This window comes from Acipenser ruthenus, chromosome 54 (genome assembly GCF_902713425.1).
Source record: "Acipenser ruthenus chromosome 54, fAciRut3.2 maternal haplotype, whole genome shotgun sequence".
NCBI lineage: Eukaryota > Metazoa > Chordata > Actinopteri > Acipenseriformes > Acipenseridae > Acipenser > Acipenser ruthenus.
The window spans coordinates 7,969,261-7,982,623 of record NC_081242.1 but is presented as its reverse complement, the minus strand read 5'-3'; the positions used below and the strand labels follow the sequence as shown (position 1 = coordinate 7,982,623).

Genomic DNA, 13,363 nt, shown 5'->3' with positions numbered 1-13,363 from the left:
GACTTATTATATGTTATTAACTAACAGTTAACAGAAAATAAATAATGTTAATAAACAAACAAAAAAAACGTCTGTTAAAATAAAGCGTGACGTAAGATGCTATATTAAATATAATTAGCAGGCAAAATATAACATGCGAGATGTTAATCAAAAATGTACAAACGTATTTTTAATTTTAGTGAAATAAAAAATTAACAAAAATAATAATAATAAAATGATAAACGCCTTCAAAACCACCTGATTTCTCGCGATCCAATTGCCAAATAAAGATATAAAAACGTTCATACAAGCGTCATCGCTGGGCTTCTGGGTAGTGTAGTTTTAAAAGCAATCCATTGTTTTTAAATAGGAGAAAAACAAAGAAACATTTCGTGCCAGCTAGTTAAGCGTTACTGCAAGTATTCAAGCGCGTGTGTGGAGTTGTATTTTTTCTAAACACCGCACTGCCAGCGGGGAATTAGCTCAAATGGTAGAGCGCTCGCTTAGCATGCGAGAGGTAGCGGGATCGATGCCCGCATTCTCCACTTTTTTTTTTTTTTAAATCCTACATCAGACAAGATGCGTTTTCTTTCTGAAAACATGTTTTCTTTTAATTTATTTTCGTTATCCACTAGTACATATAGAGTACAAGGATTTGCCCTTCTCTGTTTAAAACACATCCTGCTAGATTAATAAAATGATTGTTTCAAACACGCATAACAGTGACATATTAAAATGATATCGCGTGGCAATTGATAATTTAAACAATACAGCAATTTCAGCCAAGATGGCCGACAACACAGAGACAGTTTCTTCATTTTCTCAATGTAAATTTAGCTGTCAGGTCAGTATTATCTCCAGTTTAGTGACCCACCTTAAATTTTAACGTGAAGTTCATTAAATAATAAAAGGATTATTATTTCAGCCGTGTAACAGAAAGACCGTTTCACATGGCATTACTCCATTTCCACCTGAATGTGTATTGTGAAGATACTGTAGAGAGCAGAAACTGTAACTCTTTTAAATGACATTGTGGGCGGCTCTGAAAAGAGCCTTTGTGTTCAAATGCAGCCGATGAAAATCCTTAACCTCCGAATCCGTACAGAGTGCGACCCTGGCGCTTCAGAGCGTACACCACATCCATGGCGGTGACGGTCTTTCTCTTGGCGTGCTCGGTGTAGGTGACGGCATCCCGGATCACATTCTCCAGGAACACCTTCAACACCCCGCGGGTCTCTTCATAGATCAGCCCGGAGATTCGCTTCACTCCTCCGCGGCGAGCCAGACGGCGGATAGCGGGCTTGGTGATGCCCTAGATATTATCACGGAGTACTTTACGATGACGCTTGGCGCCTCCCTTTCCAAGTCCTTTACCGCCCTTGCCTCTTCCAGACATATTCCTAATAATTCCCAAACCAATAATCTACAAAACACAATGTTTTAAACAGGCTTTCAAGTCTCTTATATAGACACAGTTCGGACCTGATTGAAAAGAGTCCATCAATGAAGAGCGCGCACACTGAGCGCGTGTTAACTACAAACTGCTCATTCATTCAATGCAGTGTTGCTGATTAACAACGATAAACCTGTATTTATTATTATTATATGCAGTATATGGTGCATTTGTTTTAAAAACCTATATTACAAGTCCTTTCACTTTTTTTCGGGGGTCTGTGTAATGGTTATTTATTTTCCCGTGTATTATTATTATTATTATTAGTAGTAGTAGTATTTATTTCTTAGCAGACGCCCTTATCCAGGGCGACTTACAATTGATACAAGATATCACATTATACATTATTTCACATTATACAGATATCACATTATTTTTCACATACAATTACCCATTTATACAGTTGGGTTTTTACTGGAGCAATCTAGGTAAAGTACCTTGCTCAAGGGTACAGCAGCAGTGTCCCCCACTTGGGATTTGAACCCACAACCCTCCGGTCAAGAGTCCAGAGCCCTAACCACTACTCCACACTGCTGCCCATATTGCAGTTGTATTTGTGCATTTAAATTCATACGCAGTACATTATGAACCTGTTTCTGTTCCACACCGAACAACAGCTGAACGAGTCTGTTTATCTTTATTTACGGCATGTTTTACATGTATCTATACATAGGCGAATGCATGAGAATCTACGGGGGTCATTCATGTTTTTTTTTTAAACATATATTACGAATGGTACGGCGTCACTCACTTGCTCTTAAACAGCAGATAGAGGTGGCAATCCTTATGAAATACACCAGCTGTAAAACATTTAAACTGAGAAAATGCTGTGGTGATGTCAGGGTTAAAGTGTTGTAACAACTGTGGGTCATGGATAAAGAGAAGTGATAAAATGTAGCAAAATAATTCTCTCCTCGGCAGGGTGTGCTGAAGTGTGTTAACCGCACCTCACAGAAAGGCGATTAAATGTACAGTTTTTCAAACCTCACGCTTCTAAAGTACTTAGTGATGTTTGAGCAGCCTTCCGGGTTGTGCAGGGAATTGTAGCGTTACTTTGAACAGTAATGTGATCATTTTAATTGAAGAAAATACAGTGAAGTACTGAGCGAACAGGTCTACTGCGCTGAAGCGCAGTGATGTTTTAGTCTCCTCAGTCAGAAATGCTGTAAAGTTCCTGGTTAAAGAAGGAGCTAACATGCAAACATAACCCTTCTATTTAGAGACCCTCGGTTGTTTATGTATATTTGTTGTTCTTTCGCTATTAAATTGTATATTTTGGGCGGGTAGGAAACACAAGACGTTTTCAAGTATGTTGCCTGGGATACATGGAGTCTACACGGTTCTCATCGTGTGGATAAGTTCCGCTCTCCGCCTTTCCGCTCACATTCTCTGACAGACACAAGAGTCTCGCATTACGCTTACCTATTGGATAAAAAAGCTTAAAAATGGCAGAAACTGATCCCGCACCAGCCGCTCCTGTTCCGGCGAAAGCTCCCAAGAAGAAGACCGCAGCAAAGCCCAAGAAATCGGGTCCCAGCGTGTCGGAGCTCATCGTCAAGGCTGTGTCTGCCTCCAAGGAGCGCAGCGGGCTGTCCGTGGCGGCGCTCAAGAAGATCCTGCAGGCCGGCGGCTACGATGTGGAGAAGAACAACTCCCTCGTCAATAGAGCCCTCAAGAGCCTGGTGACCAAGGAGACCCTGCTACAGACCAAGGGCACCGGCGCCTCGGGCTCCTTCAAGCTCAACAAAAAGGCGGCTGAAGCCAAGGAGAAGGCGGCCAAGAAGAAGGCAGCAGCTCCCAAGAAACCAGCGGCAAAGAAAGCGGTTGTCAAGAAAACAACGAAAAAGGTTTCGGCAAAGAAAGCAGCGACTCCCAAGAAGTCTCCTAAGAAAGCGACGAAACCAAAAGCTGTAAAGAATGCGCCCAAGAGCCCGAAGAAAGCGGCTGCCAAGCCTAAAAAGGTCGTGAAGAAGAGCCCGAAGAAAGCGAAGGCAGCGCCTAAACCTAAACGGGTAACCAAGGCAGCTAAACCCGCAGCGAAGAAGGCGGCTCCGAAAAAGAAGTGATCAGACAAAGCGACGATGAAATAATGAACCCAAAGGCTCTTTTCAGAGCCAACACATCTTTCTAAAGAGCGGATCTATTTTTATATACAAACTTGGCACTCCTATGATGTTCTGAGCACAGTAAGAAAGTAACAGGCGCAGTTTGAATAAAGTAATTGGAGTAAATCAATGCTATATAAGATAACCATGAATAAATTAAGATTCGATTGGATTTTATTTGTCTAAATTAACTACGGTGTTTCCCTATAAATAGCAAATCAGGTTTTTGGTTGGAATAAACTTGGAAAGAAAAGCAGGAGACAATTTATTACATATAGTGTATATCAAATCAGTCACATTGTAAAATAATGGCCGCAAATTCCTAATTAATGTATATTTCCCAGCTGAATATTTCTTGCATTTCCTCAGAGTTCTGATGTTATCACATGTACAACAGTTGGGGTTAGGGATTATACACGCGATAACATCAGATCCCAGAGTAAGTGCATGTCGTACTCATAAGGAATTAGGAATTTGCGGTCATTATTTTAAAGTGTTACCATTAACTGTACGTTTATAGAGTAATTAATGAAATGTATCTATTATTCGATAACTAATATAGTAGACTTTTAACATGTAAAGTAGTTACACTTGTTTCAGGTTCCTGGATAATAAGCACTTTGAGAGAAGGGAGTGGCTCTTAAAAGAGCCTTTGTGTTTCACGGTATTTTCTTCAAAGGTTTTGCAGTTTAAGCGCGTTCCCCTCGGATGCGGCGGGCCAGCTGGATGTCTTTGGGCATGATGGTGACTCTCTTGGCGTGAATGGCACACAAGTTGGTGTCCTCAAACAGCCCGACCAGGTAAGCCTCGCTAGCCTCCTGCAGCGCCATCACAGCGGAGCTCTGGAAGCGCAGATCAGTCTTGAAATCCTGAGCGATTTCTCTGACGAGCCGCTGGAAGGGCAGCTTGCGGATCAGCAGCTCGGTGGATTTCTGATAGCGGCGGATCTCCCTCAGAGCCACAGTCCCGGGTCTGTAGCGATGAGGTTTCTTCACGCCGCCGGTAGCGGGAGCGCTCTTTCGGGCAGCCTTGGTAGCGAGCTGCTTTCTGGGCGCCTTTCCACCGGTGGACTTACGAGCGGTCTGCTTGGTTCTTGCCATCTTCAATGCAGTATGTAAAACGCTGTACAATAACAAGAACCCGTATCCTTGAGAATATATAGAGGGACTGAGCTGCTCTGATAGGATATGAGACCTTAGGGCGGGTTTATGTTCCTCATTGGTTATATCCCAGATTCTCAATGACTGATTGGATCATTTGAATTTGGCGCGCATTCTATTGAAACGGTCACTCTGCCCGCCCGGTTTGCGCTCCTTCTCATAGGTTCTGATTTTGTGCTTTGTCACTCACAATAATCTCTTCTATTGAAAGACACATTTCATTGTTTTGGAAAGAAAACAATCTACCATAATGATTGATATTTATAAAGAACCCGTAGCTCGCGTCTCATCTTGTGTTTAACAACCTAGTGTCATATAATAAAATCCTACTGTATTTAAAATACTTTCTGTATTTCAAATTAAATAGATTGTGTATCATTGTATTGCACAGCAAAAACGTCAGAAATAGAGAAGACGACACTTTGTGGCAAAAAGAAAAAATAAACAAAAGATTTCGTTTACAATTAAAATAATTATCAGAATAATTAATCAAATAAAACTGCAGCTGTACTTTTAGCAGCTGGTGGTTTATTTATTTAAGGGAGGGGTGTTTTCACCCACCTGCTTTGGGTTTGTGATATCGCTAGAAGCATTGTTATGTTCTACTACTAAGTGTTTCAATTTGAACTAATTAAACATTAGTCAAACGGCTTCATATTTTTTAAACAGATAACATGCTCTTACTGAAATTGGGTGGCTCTTAAAAGAGCCTTTGGGGTTTTAAAAGATCTTAAAAGCGGCGTCCGAGTGATTTACTTCTTGGCTGGCTTCTCGGTTTTCTTGGGCAGCAGCACGGCCTGGATGTTGGGCAGCACTCCGCCCTGAGCGATGGTGACGCCTCCCATCAGCTTGTTGAGCTCCTCGTCGTTGCGGACAGCGAGCTGCAGGTGACGCGGGATGATTCTGGTTTTCTTGTTGTCCCGGGCGGCGTTCCCGGCCAGCTCCAGGATTTCAGCAGTCAGGTACTCGAGCACAGCGGCCAGATAGACCGGGGCTCCAGCGCCGACACGCTGGGCATAGTTTCCTTTCCGTAGCAGCCTATGAACGCGGCCGACTGGGAACTGCAGTCCCGCCCTGGAGGAGCGAGTCTTTGCCTTAGCTCGGGTCTTACCGCCGGTCTTTCCTCGTCCAGACATCTTCACTGTAATTCAAAAATTCAAAATGTAAATTAGTCTTTGCGCGCTTCCATTTTTTATACACGTTCGCTTAATTTTGATTGGACAAAACAGTACAATGTTTATTAGCATATTATAAACGTCATGGTTTGCATACGTCTCTGATTGGCTGAAACATATCACTCCTGCTCGCCATTCTTCTCTATCCCTCCCCAAGCAGCTTTTTCAGCTCTTTGTTCTTCTTGTCGCTTATTTTCTTACTTTTAAATCCAGAATAGATAGAAAGTCGTGTTGGATTTTTCTCAGAATTCATTGCCTTTGCTTTACAGTCTTCTATAGTTACACGCCTGTGCATTCGACTGTCTGAAAACAGGACAACCTAAGGGAGCTGTAACAGCAATAACAATTACCAACGTGATTTTTTATTGCAGATATTACAAATAGTATTTGAAAAAAGAGACATTTCATTTTGTAAGTCATTGGAATAGGCATTTCCACCCGCATGTTGTGCGGTTATTTTCTTGAAAACCTGTTAAAAAAGTTGTTTATTTTATAAATGAATAAAGAACATATAGCTTCAAACGTCTCCTCAGCTTTGCACTTCCGAATGCTGTGCCAGTGCGATCTGCTGGCTGTGCGATTCAGCGTATTTCTGCGCATGCGCCATTATACCGGCCTGTGCTCAGAAAATAGCATTTTACACAATTACTTACTGCCATAATTTGCCAATATTGGCGTTTTCTTCGAGAGACATTGGGCAAAAGTGAAATTTACTGTAGAAGTTTGATGCATTTTTTGGACAGCGAAAATTTGACACAGGTCCTCTATACTAGACTCATGGCGGATATCGGTAGGTGGCGCTAGCCCGGAATCAGACACATGTGTGGCAGTCTGAGGGCAACAACGCGGAAGTCCGTGTCTGCGGGAATAATCAACACACCAGGAGCGGAAGAGAAGCGTTTTTTTCCACATTTTGTGGTTACTGAACAGCTCGTTTGTCTGATTATTTTTTAAAACGTTCGTTCTGTGACCCCGGTGTCTATTTTCAGCATCTCCAATGACCTGATTTTAAAAAAAGTGAACATTATAGACAGTACTGAAAAGAGTAAGACAGAGGGCCACGTTTTCCAGTTAGACAAGACAACTAGCTTCAAGAAGAAAAACGAGAATGAGACCCGTCTGTGAAATGAGAGAGATGGATATCTGCGCATCCTCCGCGTCTCTCCTGGAAGAAGAACTCGCCTCTGCTATCGAGCCTGCAGTGAAAGCGGCTGTGCTGAGCGTCATGTCTGCGATCACAAGGTTCGTGGACAGTAAATGTGCAGTTTTCCACCTGAGACTGGACGAAAGAGACAAAGATTTCGAAAGCGTGATGTTGCGATTGGAAATCGCGGAGAGCGAGTTGAAAGCCGTAAGAGAACGAGAATGCACGAACACTGCCGATAAGAACTTCACACACTCTCTCACAAACACCGATGAACAATACTGCGGGACTGACATCATCACAGACGTCACTGAATCATGTTGGTATTGCTTTCCACGTGAGGAATTACCTGAAGTACTCCTCCTCTTTTGTTGATACACTTATCATATTAACGCTATGTCTTATACATTACTGCAATGCTCTTTAAAATGTAGGGCAGACAAGGTCACTACATTTCCAGTGTCATAGGGTTATATTTATACACACTTTTTGATTGCCTGTTCAAAGGGGTAGAGGAATAGACTGACCTGAACTAGCCAGCTACACTTACATTGACTCTGCTAGTGGGAAGCCTTGAAGATGCATTGAATTGCTGGACTCTTGTGCTGAAGTTAGATGGGTCTATTTGTAATCTAATCATGTCCATATTGATAAGAAAAATGATATTCAGAAGCAGTATCATTTTAATTTTATTTTGAACAGCAACCTTAATTAATTAATTAATTAATTAATTAATTAAACATGTTCAATGCAGGTCTAATGGACAGAGCTAGCAAAATATAATTGGAGGTTGGGGGCCCAATTCAGCCCTTCTCACATATAATGACAAGTTACTGAATGTGCAGTCTAGAACGAACGCAGTTTATGATGCAGACTTTACAGTCTTTCACTCTTCTCTTTGACACAGGTCCTGCAGAGAGAAATGCTCTCCCTCATGCTGAGGAAGGGTTGAAGGCAGAATCAGTTCCCATTGAAGAGGAGCTCTTTGACCAGGAATGGTGCAGGAGTCCAAAGCAGGCTCCAGAGCTGACATCTATTGAAGGGGAGGAGGAGAAACCTGGACTGGATCCTGTCCACTTTAAAGGGGAGTCACCTGAACTGGAACCTGTCCACGTTAATGAAGAGATCCCTGGAATTGAACCGGTCATCATTAAAGAGGAGGTTCTTGAACTTGAATCTGACCCCATTGAAGAGGGGGGTTCTGACCACTTTGAAAGACGGCAGCAGATTCACGCTGGACAGAAACTGCATTGCTGCACAGAATGTGGTACGAGTTTCAGTACGTTTGCAGAGCTGACAAGCCACCAGTGCATTCACACAGAGAGGAAACAGTATCGCTGCACTGAATGTGGAAAAAGTTACAAATATTCAAACCACCTTAAAACACACCAGCGGACCCACACAGGAGAAAAGCCCTATTGCTGCAGTGAATGTGGTAAGAGATTTATTTCATCAGAACAGTTGAAGAGACACCAGCGAAGTCATACAGGAGAAAAGCCATATCACTGTACACAATGTGGGAAGAGTTTTACTCAGTTTGGAAACTTGAAATTGCACTGGCGAATTCACACGGGAGAGAAACCGTATTGCTGCACGGAATGTGGAAAGTGTTTCACACAGTTACAGCACCTCAAAACTCACCAGCGAATTCACACAGCAAAGAAATTGTACTGAAAAAAAAACACAAAATCAAAGTTTTTAAGTACCACTGTTTGGAGATTTTTTTAAAGACACAATGGACCTAATTATTATTATTTTTTTTTTAACATTTTAGAGAAAGAAAGATTTTTTTTTTTAAAAGTGCGATTGGATTAGAAAAAAACAAACAAAAAACTTCCATCACTTGTTATATAGACGATACTGGGTCTTATATTTTTGTGTACCATGAATGTAAAAGATGTCTGAGAGGAGACTGGCAATCTGTGAAGAGAAGGATCTGTGAAGATGGGAGGGTAGCAAAGGGTGCAACCGTTAGCTTAGACACCGCCGATCAGTAAATTCTATTAAGACACCTGGTGAAAACTGGTGAAATGTTTGTACATAGTATGTTTATGCAGGAAAAGAAAAATGTAGTGAATAAAAATTATACAAAGTCAGCTAAGCCATCTTAATGCGATCAGTAATGTTAATGTTAAAAATAAAAATATGTTTTAGGATTATTGTTAACTTTTAAAATCATTTTCTTTAAGCAGATAGTGTTCTGTGTATTATATGTATAGTAAGGGGGCACATGATGGTGGTCCACTATGAAAGGCGCTATATATGAAAGGCGCTTGATTGATTGATATCTGTCCCTAAAGCCAGGAAATACTTCTGCTGGGGAGTTAGTTGCAGATTGTCTTGCAGACACCCAGTGTTGGATGTCTCAGAATTATTTAATGCTAAATTCAGATAAAACAGAGGCTATGCTCATGGGCTCTCAGAACCAACTAAAAACATGTGGGATTACATGAGTAATCTCTCATTCAATCTTAAACTAGGAATGAAAAATGTGGGTGTCATCTTTGATCCTGATATATCAGTTGAGACTTATATTAGGGAAGTTACTGAACCATTTGAGAACTATACCCAAACTTAGACCAATTGTTTATATATCTGATGCCAAGATAGACTATTGCATGCCTTTGTTTCATCTAGAATTGATTACTGTAATGCACCTCTCTCTGGTATCCCAAAAGATGTGCTGTCCCTCTTACAGCTCGTTGAGAATACCACCGCTAGAATTCTGACGAAAACCAGGAAGAGTTAACATATTACCCCATGTTTTAGTTTTTTTTACACTGGTTCTCTGTACAGTATAGAATGGATTTTAAGATGTTGCTGTTAACCTATAAAGCCCTAAATGGAGAGGCACCTAGTTATTTACAAGAGTTACTGACCCCGTATCATCCAAATCACACACAGATCACAGGATGTGTGGCTGCTGGTTATTATTATTTGTTTATTTAGCAGACGCCTTTATCCAAGGCGACTTACAGAGACTAGGGTGTGTGAGCTATGCATCAGCTGCAGAGTCACTTACAATTACGTCTCGCCCGGAGGAGGTGAGGTTACAGGAGGTTAAGTGACTTGCTCAGAGTCACACAATGAATCAGTGGCTGAGGTGGGATTTGAACCGGGGACCTCCTGGTTACTAGCCCTTTTCTTTAACCACCGGACCACACAGCCTCCTATATTCTGAGGATCAACAAAATTAACATGGGAGGAAGAGCTTTCTCATGCAGAGCCCCTGAATGATGGACTGCCCTTCCTTCTTTCATCATAGAAGCTGGGACTAATTCTTAACAGTATATATAGATATAGATATATATATACCTTTTTTAAAATATGTTATTTAATATGTAGCAGGTATTGCTACATATTAGTGGTATTGTGTTGTGTAAATGTAAAGGTTTTTTTTGTCTTTTTTTATGCTTTGTGATACTTTTGTATGAAAAGCGCTATATAAATTTAATAAATAAAAAGCTCTTGACAATTACATTTTCTTTTAATGCAGTTTATTCTTTTATTTCACGGTAATGGTGGCTGCTAGAAGAGAAAGTCTCCTTATAAAAGATGTTCTTAGTAAAAGCACAGCAATGTGTAATAAAGCCCAGTGAAAATAGTGAAGTATAAGAACGCATTGTGAAGCACAGAGAGGTACAGTAAACAATACAAAAACAACAAGGTAAATCATGTTAAACTGTGCTAAATGAAATATATAATCATGGGAAACTGCATATAAATTATATATATATATATATATATATATATATATATATATATATATATATATATATATATATATACACACACACACACACATATTTTTCCATTAATTATTGTTTGTCTATTGTTGAGTGTTAATTCCAGTATTAAAAACACAGCCTGCTTAATTTGAAGGCACTTTTTAAAAAAAAAAAAAAAACAGGCTTTACTGATGACTAACAATAAAAAAAGAAGCGCCAAGAGCTTGGAAACAGTGACTATTTCCACATTGCGCGCAAAAAATCGAATGATCCAATAAATCATTGATAACGTAAAATGTAACCAATGGGGAACATAGCACCGCCTACGTGTCTCATAGCCTATCAGGACAGCACAAATTCTGTATATATTCTGTGGTAGCGCCTGCTAGTATTATATTTTGCAGGCTTTGATTCTGTGTTGAAAATGGCAAGAACCAAGCAGACAGCTCGTAAGTCCACCGGTGGAAAGGCGCCCAGGAAGCAGCTCGCTACCAAGGCTGCCCGAAAGAGCGCTCCCGCTACCGGCGGCGTGAAGAAACCTCATCGCTACAGACCCGGGACTGTGGCTCTGAGGGAGATCCGCCGCTATCAGAAATCCACCGAGCTGCTGATCCGCAAGCTGCCCTTCCAGCGGCTCGTCAGAGAAATCGCTCAGGATTTCAAGACTGATCTGCGCTTCCAGAGCTCCGCTGTGATGGCGCTGCAGGAGGCTAGCGAGGCTTACCTGGTCGGGCTGTTTGAGGACACCAACCTGTGTGCCATTCACGCCAAGAGAGTCACCATCATGCCCAAAGACATCCAGCTGGCCCGCCGCATCCGAGGGGAACGCGCTTAAACTGCAAAACCTTTGAAGAAAATACCGTGAAACACAAAGGCTCTTTTAAGAGCCACTCCCTTCTCTCAAAGTGCTTATTATCCAGGAACTTGAAACAAGTGTAACTACTTTACATGTTAAAAGTCTACTATATTAGTTATCTTATAATAGATACATTTCATTAACAAGTAACACTTGAAAATAATGACCGCAAATTCCTAATAAATACGGCATGCACTTACTCTGGGATCTGATGTTATCACGTGTATAATCCCTAACCCCAACTGTTGTACATGTGATAACATCAGAACTCTGAGAAAATGCAAGACATGTTCAGCTGAGAAATATACATTAAATAACAATTTTAGGCCATTATTTTACAATGTGACTGATTTGATATACAGTATATGTAATAAATTGTCTCCTGCTTTTCTTTCCAAGAGTTTATTCCAACCAAAAAACTGATTTGCTATTTATAGGGAAACACCGTAGTTAATTTAGACAAATAAAATCCAATCGAATCTTAATTTATTCACGGTTATTTTATACAGCATTGATTTACTCCAATTACTTTATTCAAACTGCGCCTGTTACTTTCTTACTGTGCTCAGAACATCATAGGAGTGCCAAGTTTGTATATAAAAATAGATCTGCTCTCTTTAGAAAGGTGTGTTGGCTCTGAAAAGAGCCTTTGGGTTCATTATTTCATCGTCGCTTTGTCTGATCACTTCTTTTTCGGAGCCGCCTTCTTCGCTGCGGGTTTAGCTGCCTTGGTTACCCGTTTAGGTTTAGGCGCTGCCTTCGCTTTCTTCGGGCTCTTCTTTACGACCTTTTTAGGCTTGGCAGCCGCTTTCTTCGGGCTCTTGGGCGCCTTCTTTACAGCTTTTGGTTTCGTCGCTTTCTTAGGAGACTTCTTGGGAGTCGCTGCTTTCTTTGCTGAAACCTTTTTCGTTGTTTTCTTGACAACCGCTTTCTTTGCCGCTGGTTTCTTGGGAGCTGCTGCCTTCTTCTTGGCCGCCTTCTCCTTGGCTTCAGCCGCCTTTTTGTTGAGCTTGAAGGAGCCCGAGGCGCCGGTGCCCTTGGTCTGTAGCAGGGTCTCCTTGGTCACCAGGCTCTTGAGGGCTCTATTGACGAGGGAGTTGTTCTTCTCCACATCGTAGCCGCCGGCCTGCAGGATCTTCTTGAGCGCCGCCACGGACAGCCCGCTGCGCTCCTTGGAGGCAGACACAGCCTTGACGATGAGCTCCGACACGCTGGGACCCGATTTCTTGGGCTTTGCTGCGGTCTTCTTCTTGGGAGCTTTCGCCGGAACAGGCGCGACTGGTGCGGGAGCAGTTTCTGCCATTTCTAAGATTTTGAAGAAAGAGAAAACTATCTAATATACAAGCAAAGTGCGAGACTCTTGTATCTGTCAGAGAATGTGAGCGGAAAGGCGGAGAGCGGAACTTATCCACACGATGAGAACCGTGTAGACTCCACGTATCCCAGGCAACACACTCATTCTGAAACGTTCTGTCTTGTGTTTTCTACCCGCACAAAAGATACAATTTAATAGTGAAATGCGAACTAATATACAGAAACAACCGATGGTATCAAACGAGAAGGGTTTTGTTTACAATATAGCTCATTCTTTAACCAGGAGTCTTATTTCATTTTTAACTGAGATGACGAAATCCTCACTGCGCTTCAGTGAAACACATCAGTTCGCTCAGTACCTCGCTATATGTTTTTGAAATTAAATGGTGAAATCACTGTTTTTAATAACTGTGTACTTTGTCTCAAATCCCGGAAGGCTAGTCAAAGTC

The 13,363-nt window shown here is 41.5% G+C and overlaps 4 protein-coding genes, 1 non-coding gene and 1 pseudogene across 5 annotated transcripts; 3 read left to right on the top strand and 3 right to left on the bottom strand.

Moving 5' to 3' along the window:
• Positions 1 to 451: 451 nt before the first annotated feature.
• On the top strand, positions 452 to 524 carry trnaa-agc (transfer RNA alanine (anticodon AGC)). The gene has a single exon. It is a non-coding gene; the product is annotated as a tRNA-Ala (tRNA).
• Positions 525 to 1,017: 493 nt separating this feature from the next.
• Positions 1,018 to 1,419, bottom strand: LOC131723323 (histone H4-like; annotated as a pseudogene).
• Positions 1,420 to 2,817: 1,398 nt separating this feature from the next.
• Positions 2,818 to 3,550, top strand: LOC117398207 (histone H1-like). The gene has a single exon (XM_033997192.3). It carries the CDS (start codon positions 2,878 to 2,880, stop codon positions 3,496 to 3,498), a length of 621 nt encoding a protein of 206 aa, XP_033853083.3. The 5' UTR covers positions 2,818 to 2,877; the 3' UTR covers positions 3,499 to 3,550.
• A 1,836-nt stretch (positions 3,551 to 5,386) lies between these two features.
• LOC131723322 (histone H2A-like) lies at positions 5,387 to 5,852 on the bottom strand. The gene has a single exon (XM_059016950.1). It carries the CDS (start codon positions 5,831 to 5,833, stop codon positions 5,450 to 5,452), a length of 384 nt encoding a protein of 127 aa, XP_058872933.1. The 5' UTR covers positions 5,834 to 5,852; the 3' UTR covers positions 5,387 to 5,449.
• A 548-nt stretch (positions 5,853 to 6,400) lies between these two features.
• On the top strand, positions 6,401 to 10,498 carry LOC117398198 (zinc finger protein 180-like). Its single transcript, XM_033997180.3, has 2 exons — positions 6,401 to 7,335; positions 7,924 to 10,498. Exons 1-2 carry the CDS (start codon positions 6,981 to 6,983, stop codon positions 8,688 to 8,690), a joined length of 1,122 nt encoding a protein of 373 aa, XP_033853071.1. The 5' UTR covers positions 6,401 to 6,980; the 3' UTR covers positions 8,691 to 10,498.
• A 1,732-nt stretch (positions 10,499 to 12,230) lies between these two features.
• Positions 12,231 to 12,990, bottom strand: LOC117398206 (histone H1-like). The gene has a single exon (XM_059016947.1). The coding sequence runs from the start codon at positions 12,901 to 12,903 to the stop codon at positions 12,283 to 12,285; it is 621 nt and encodes a 206-aa protein (XP_058872930.1). The 5' UTR covers positions 12,904 to 12,990; the 3' UTR covers positions 12,231 to 12,282.
• Positions 12,991 to 13,363: the final 373 nt, after the last annotated feature.

Excerpts from the sequence above, each read along its gene's own strand:
- LOC117398206 (XM_059016947.1), bottom strand. The coding sequence starts at position 12,903 with ATGGCAGAAACTGCTCCCGCACCAGTCGCGCCTGTTCCGGCGAAAGCT.
- LOC131723322 (XM_059016950.1), bottom strand. The coding sequence starts at position 5,833 with ATGTCTGGACGAGGAAAGACCGGCGGTAAGACCCGAGCTAAGGCAAAG.
- LOC117398198 (XM_033997180.3), top strand. The coding sequence starts at position 6,981 with ATGAGACCCGTCTGTGAAATGAGAGAGATGGATATCTGCGCATCCTCC. Across the intron at positions 7,336-7,923 it reads CACAGACGTCACTGAATCAT|GTCCTGCAGAGAGAAATGCT; the intron begins GTTGGTATTGCT and ends TCTTTGACACAG.
- LOC117398207 (XM_033997192.3), top strand. The coding sequence starts at position 2,878 with ATGGCAGAAACTGATCCCGCACCAGCCGCTCCTGTTCCGGCGAAAGCT.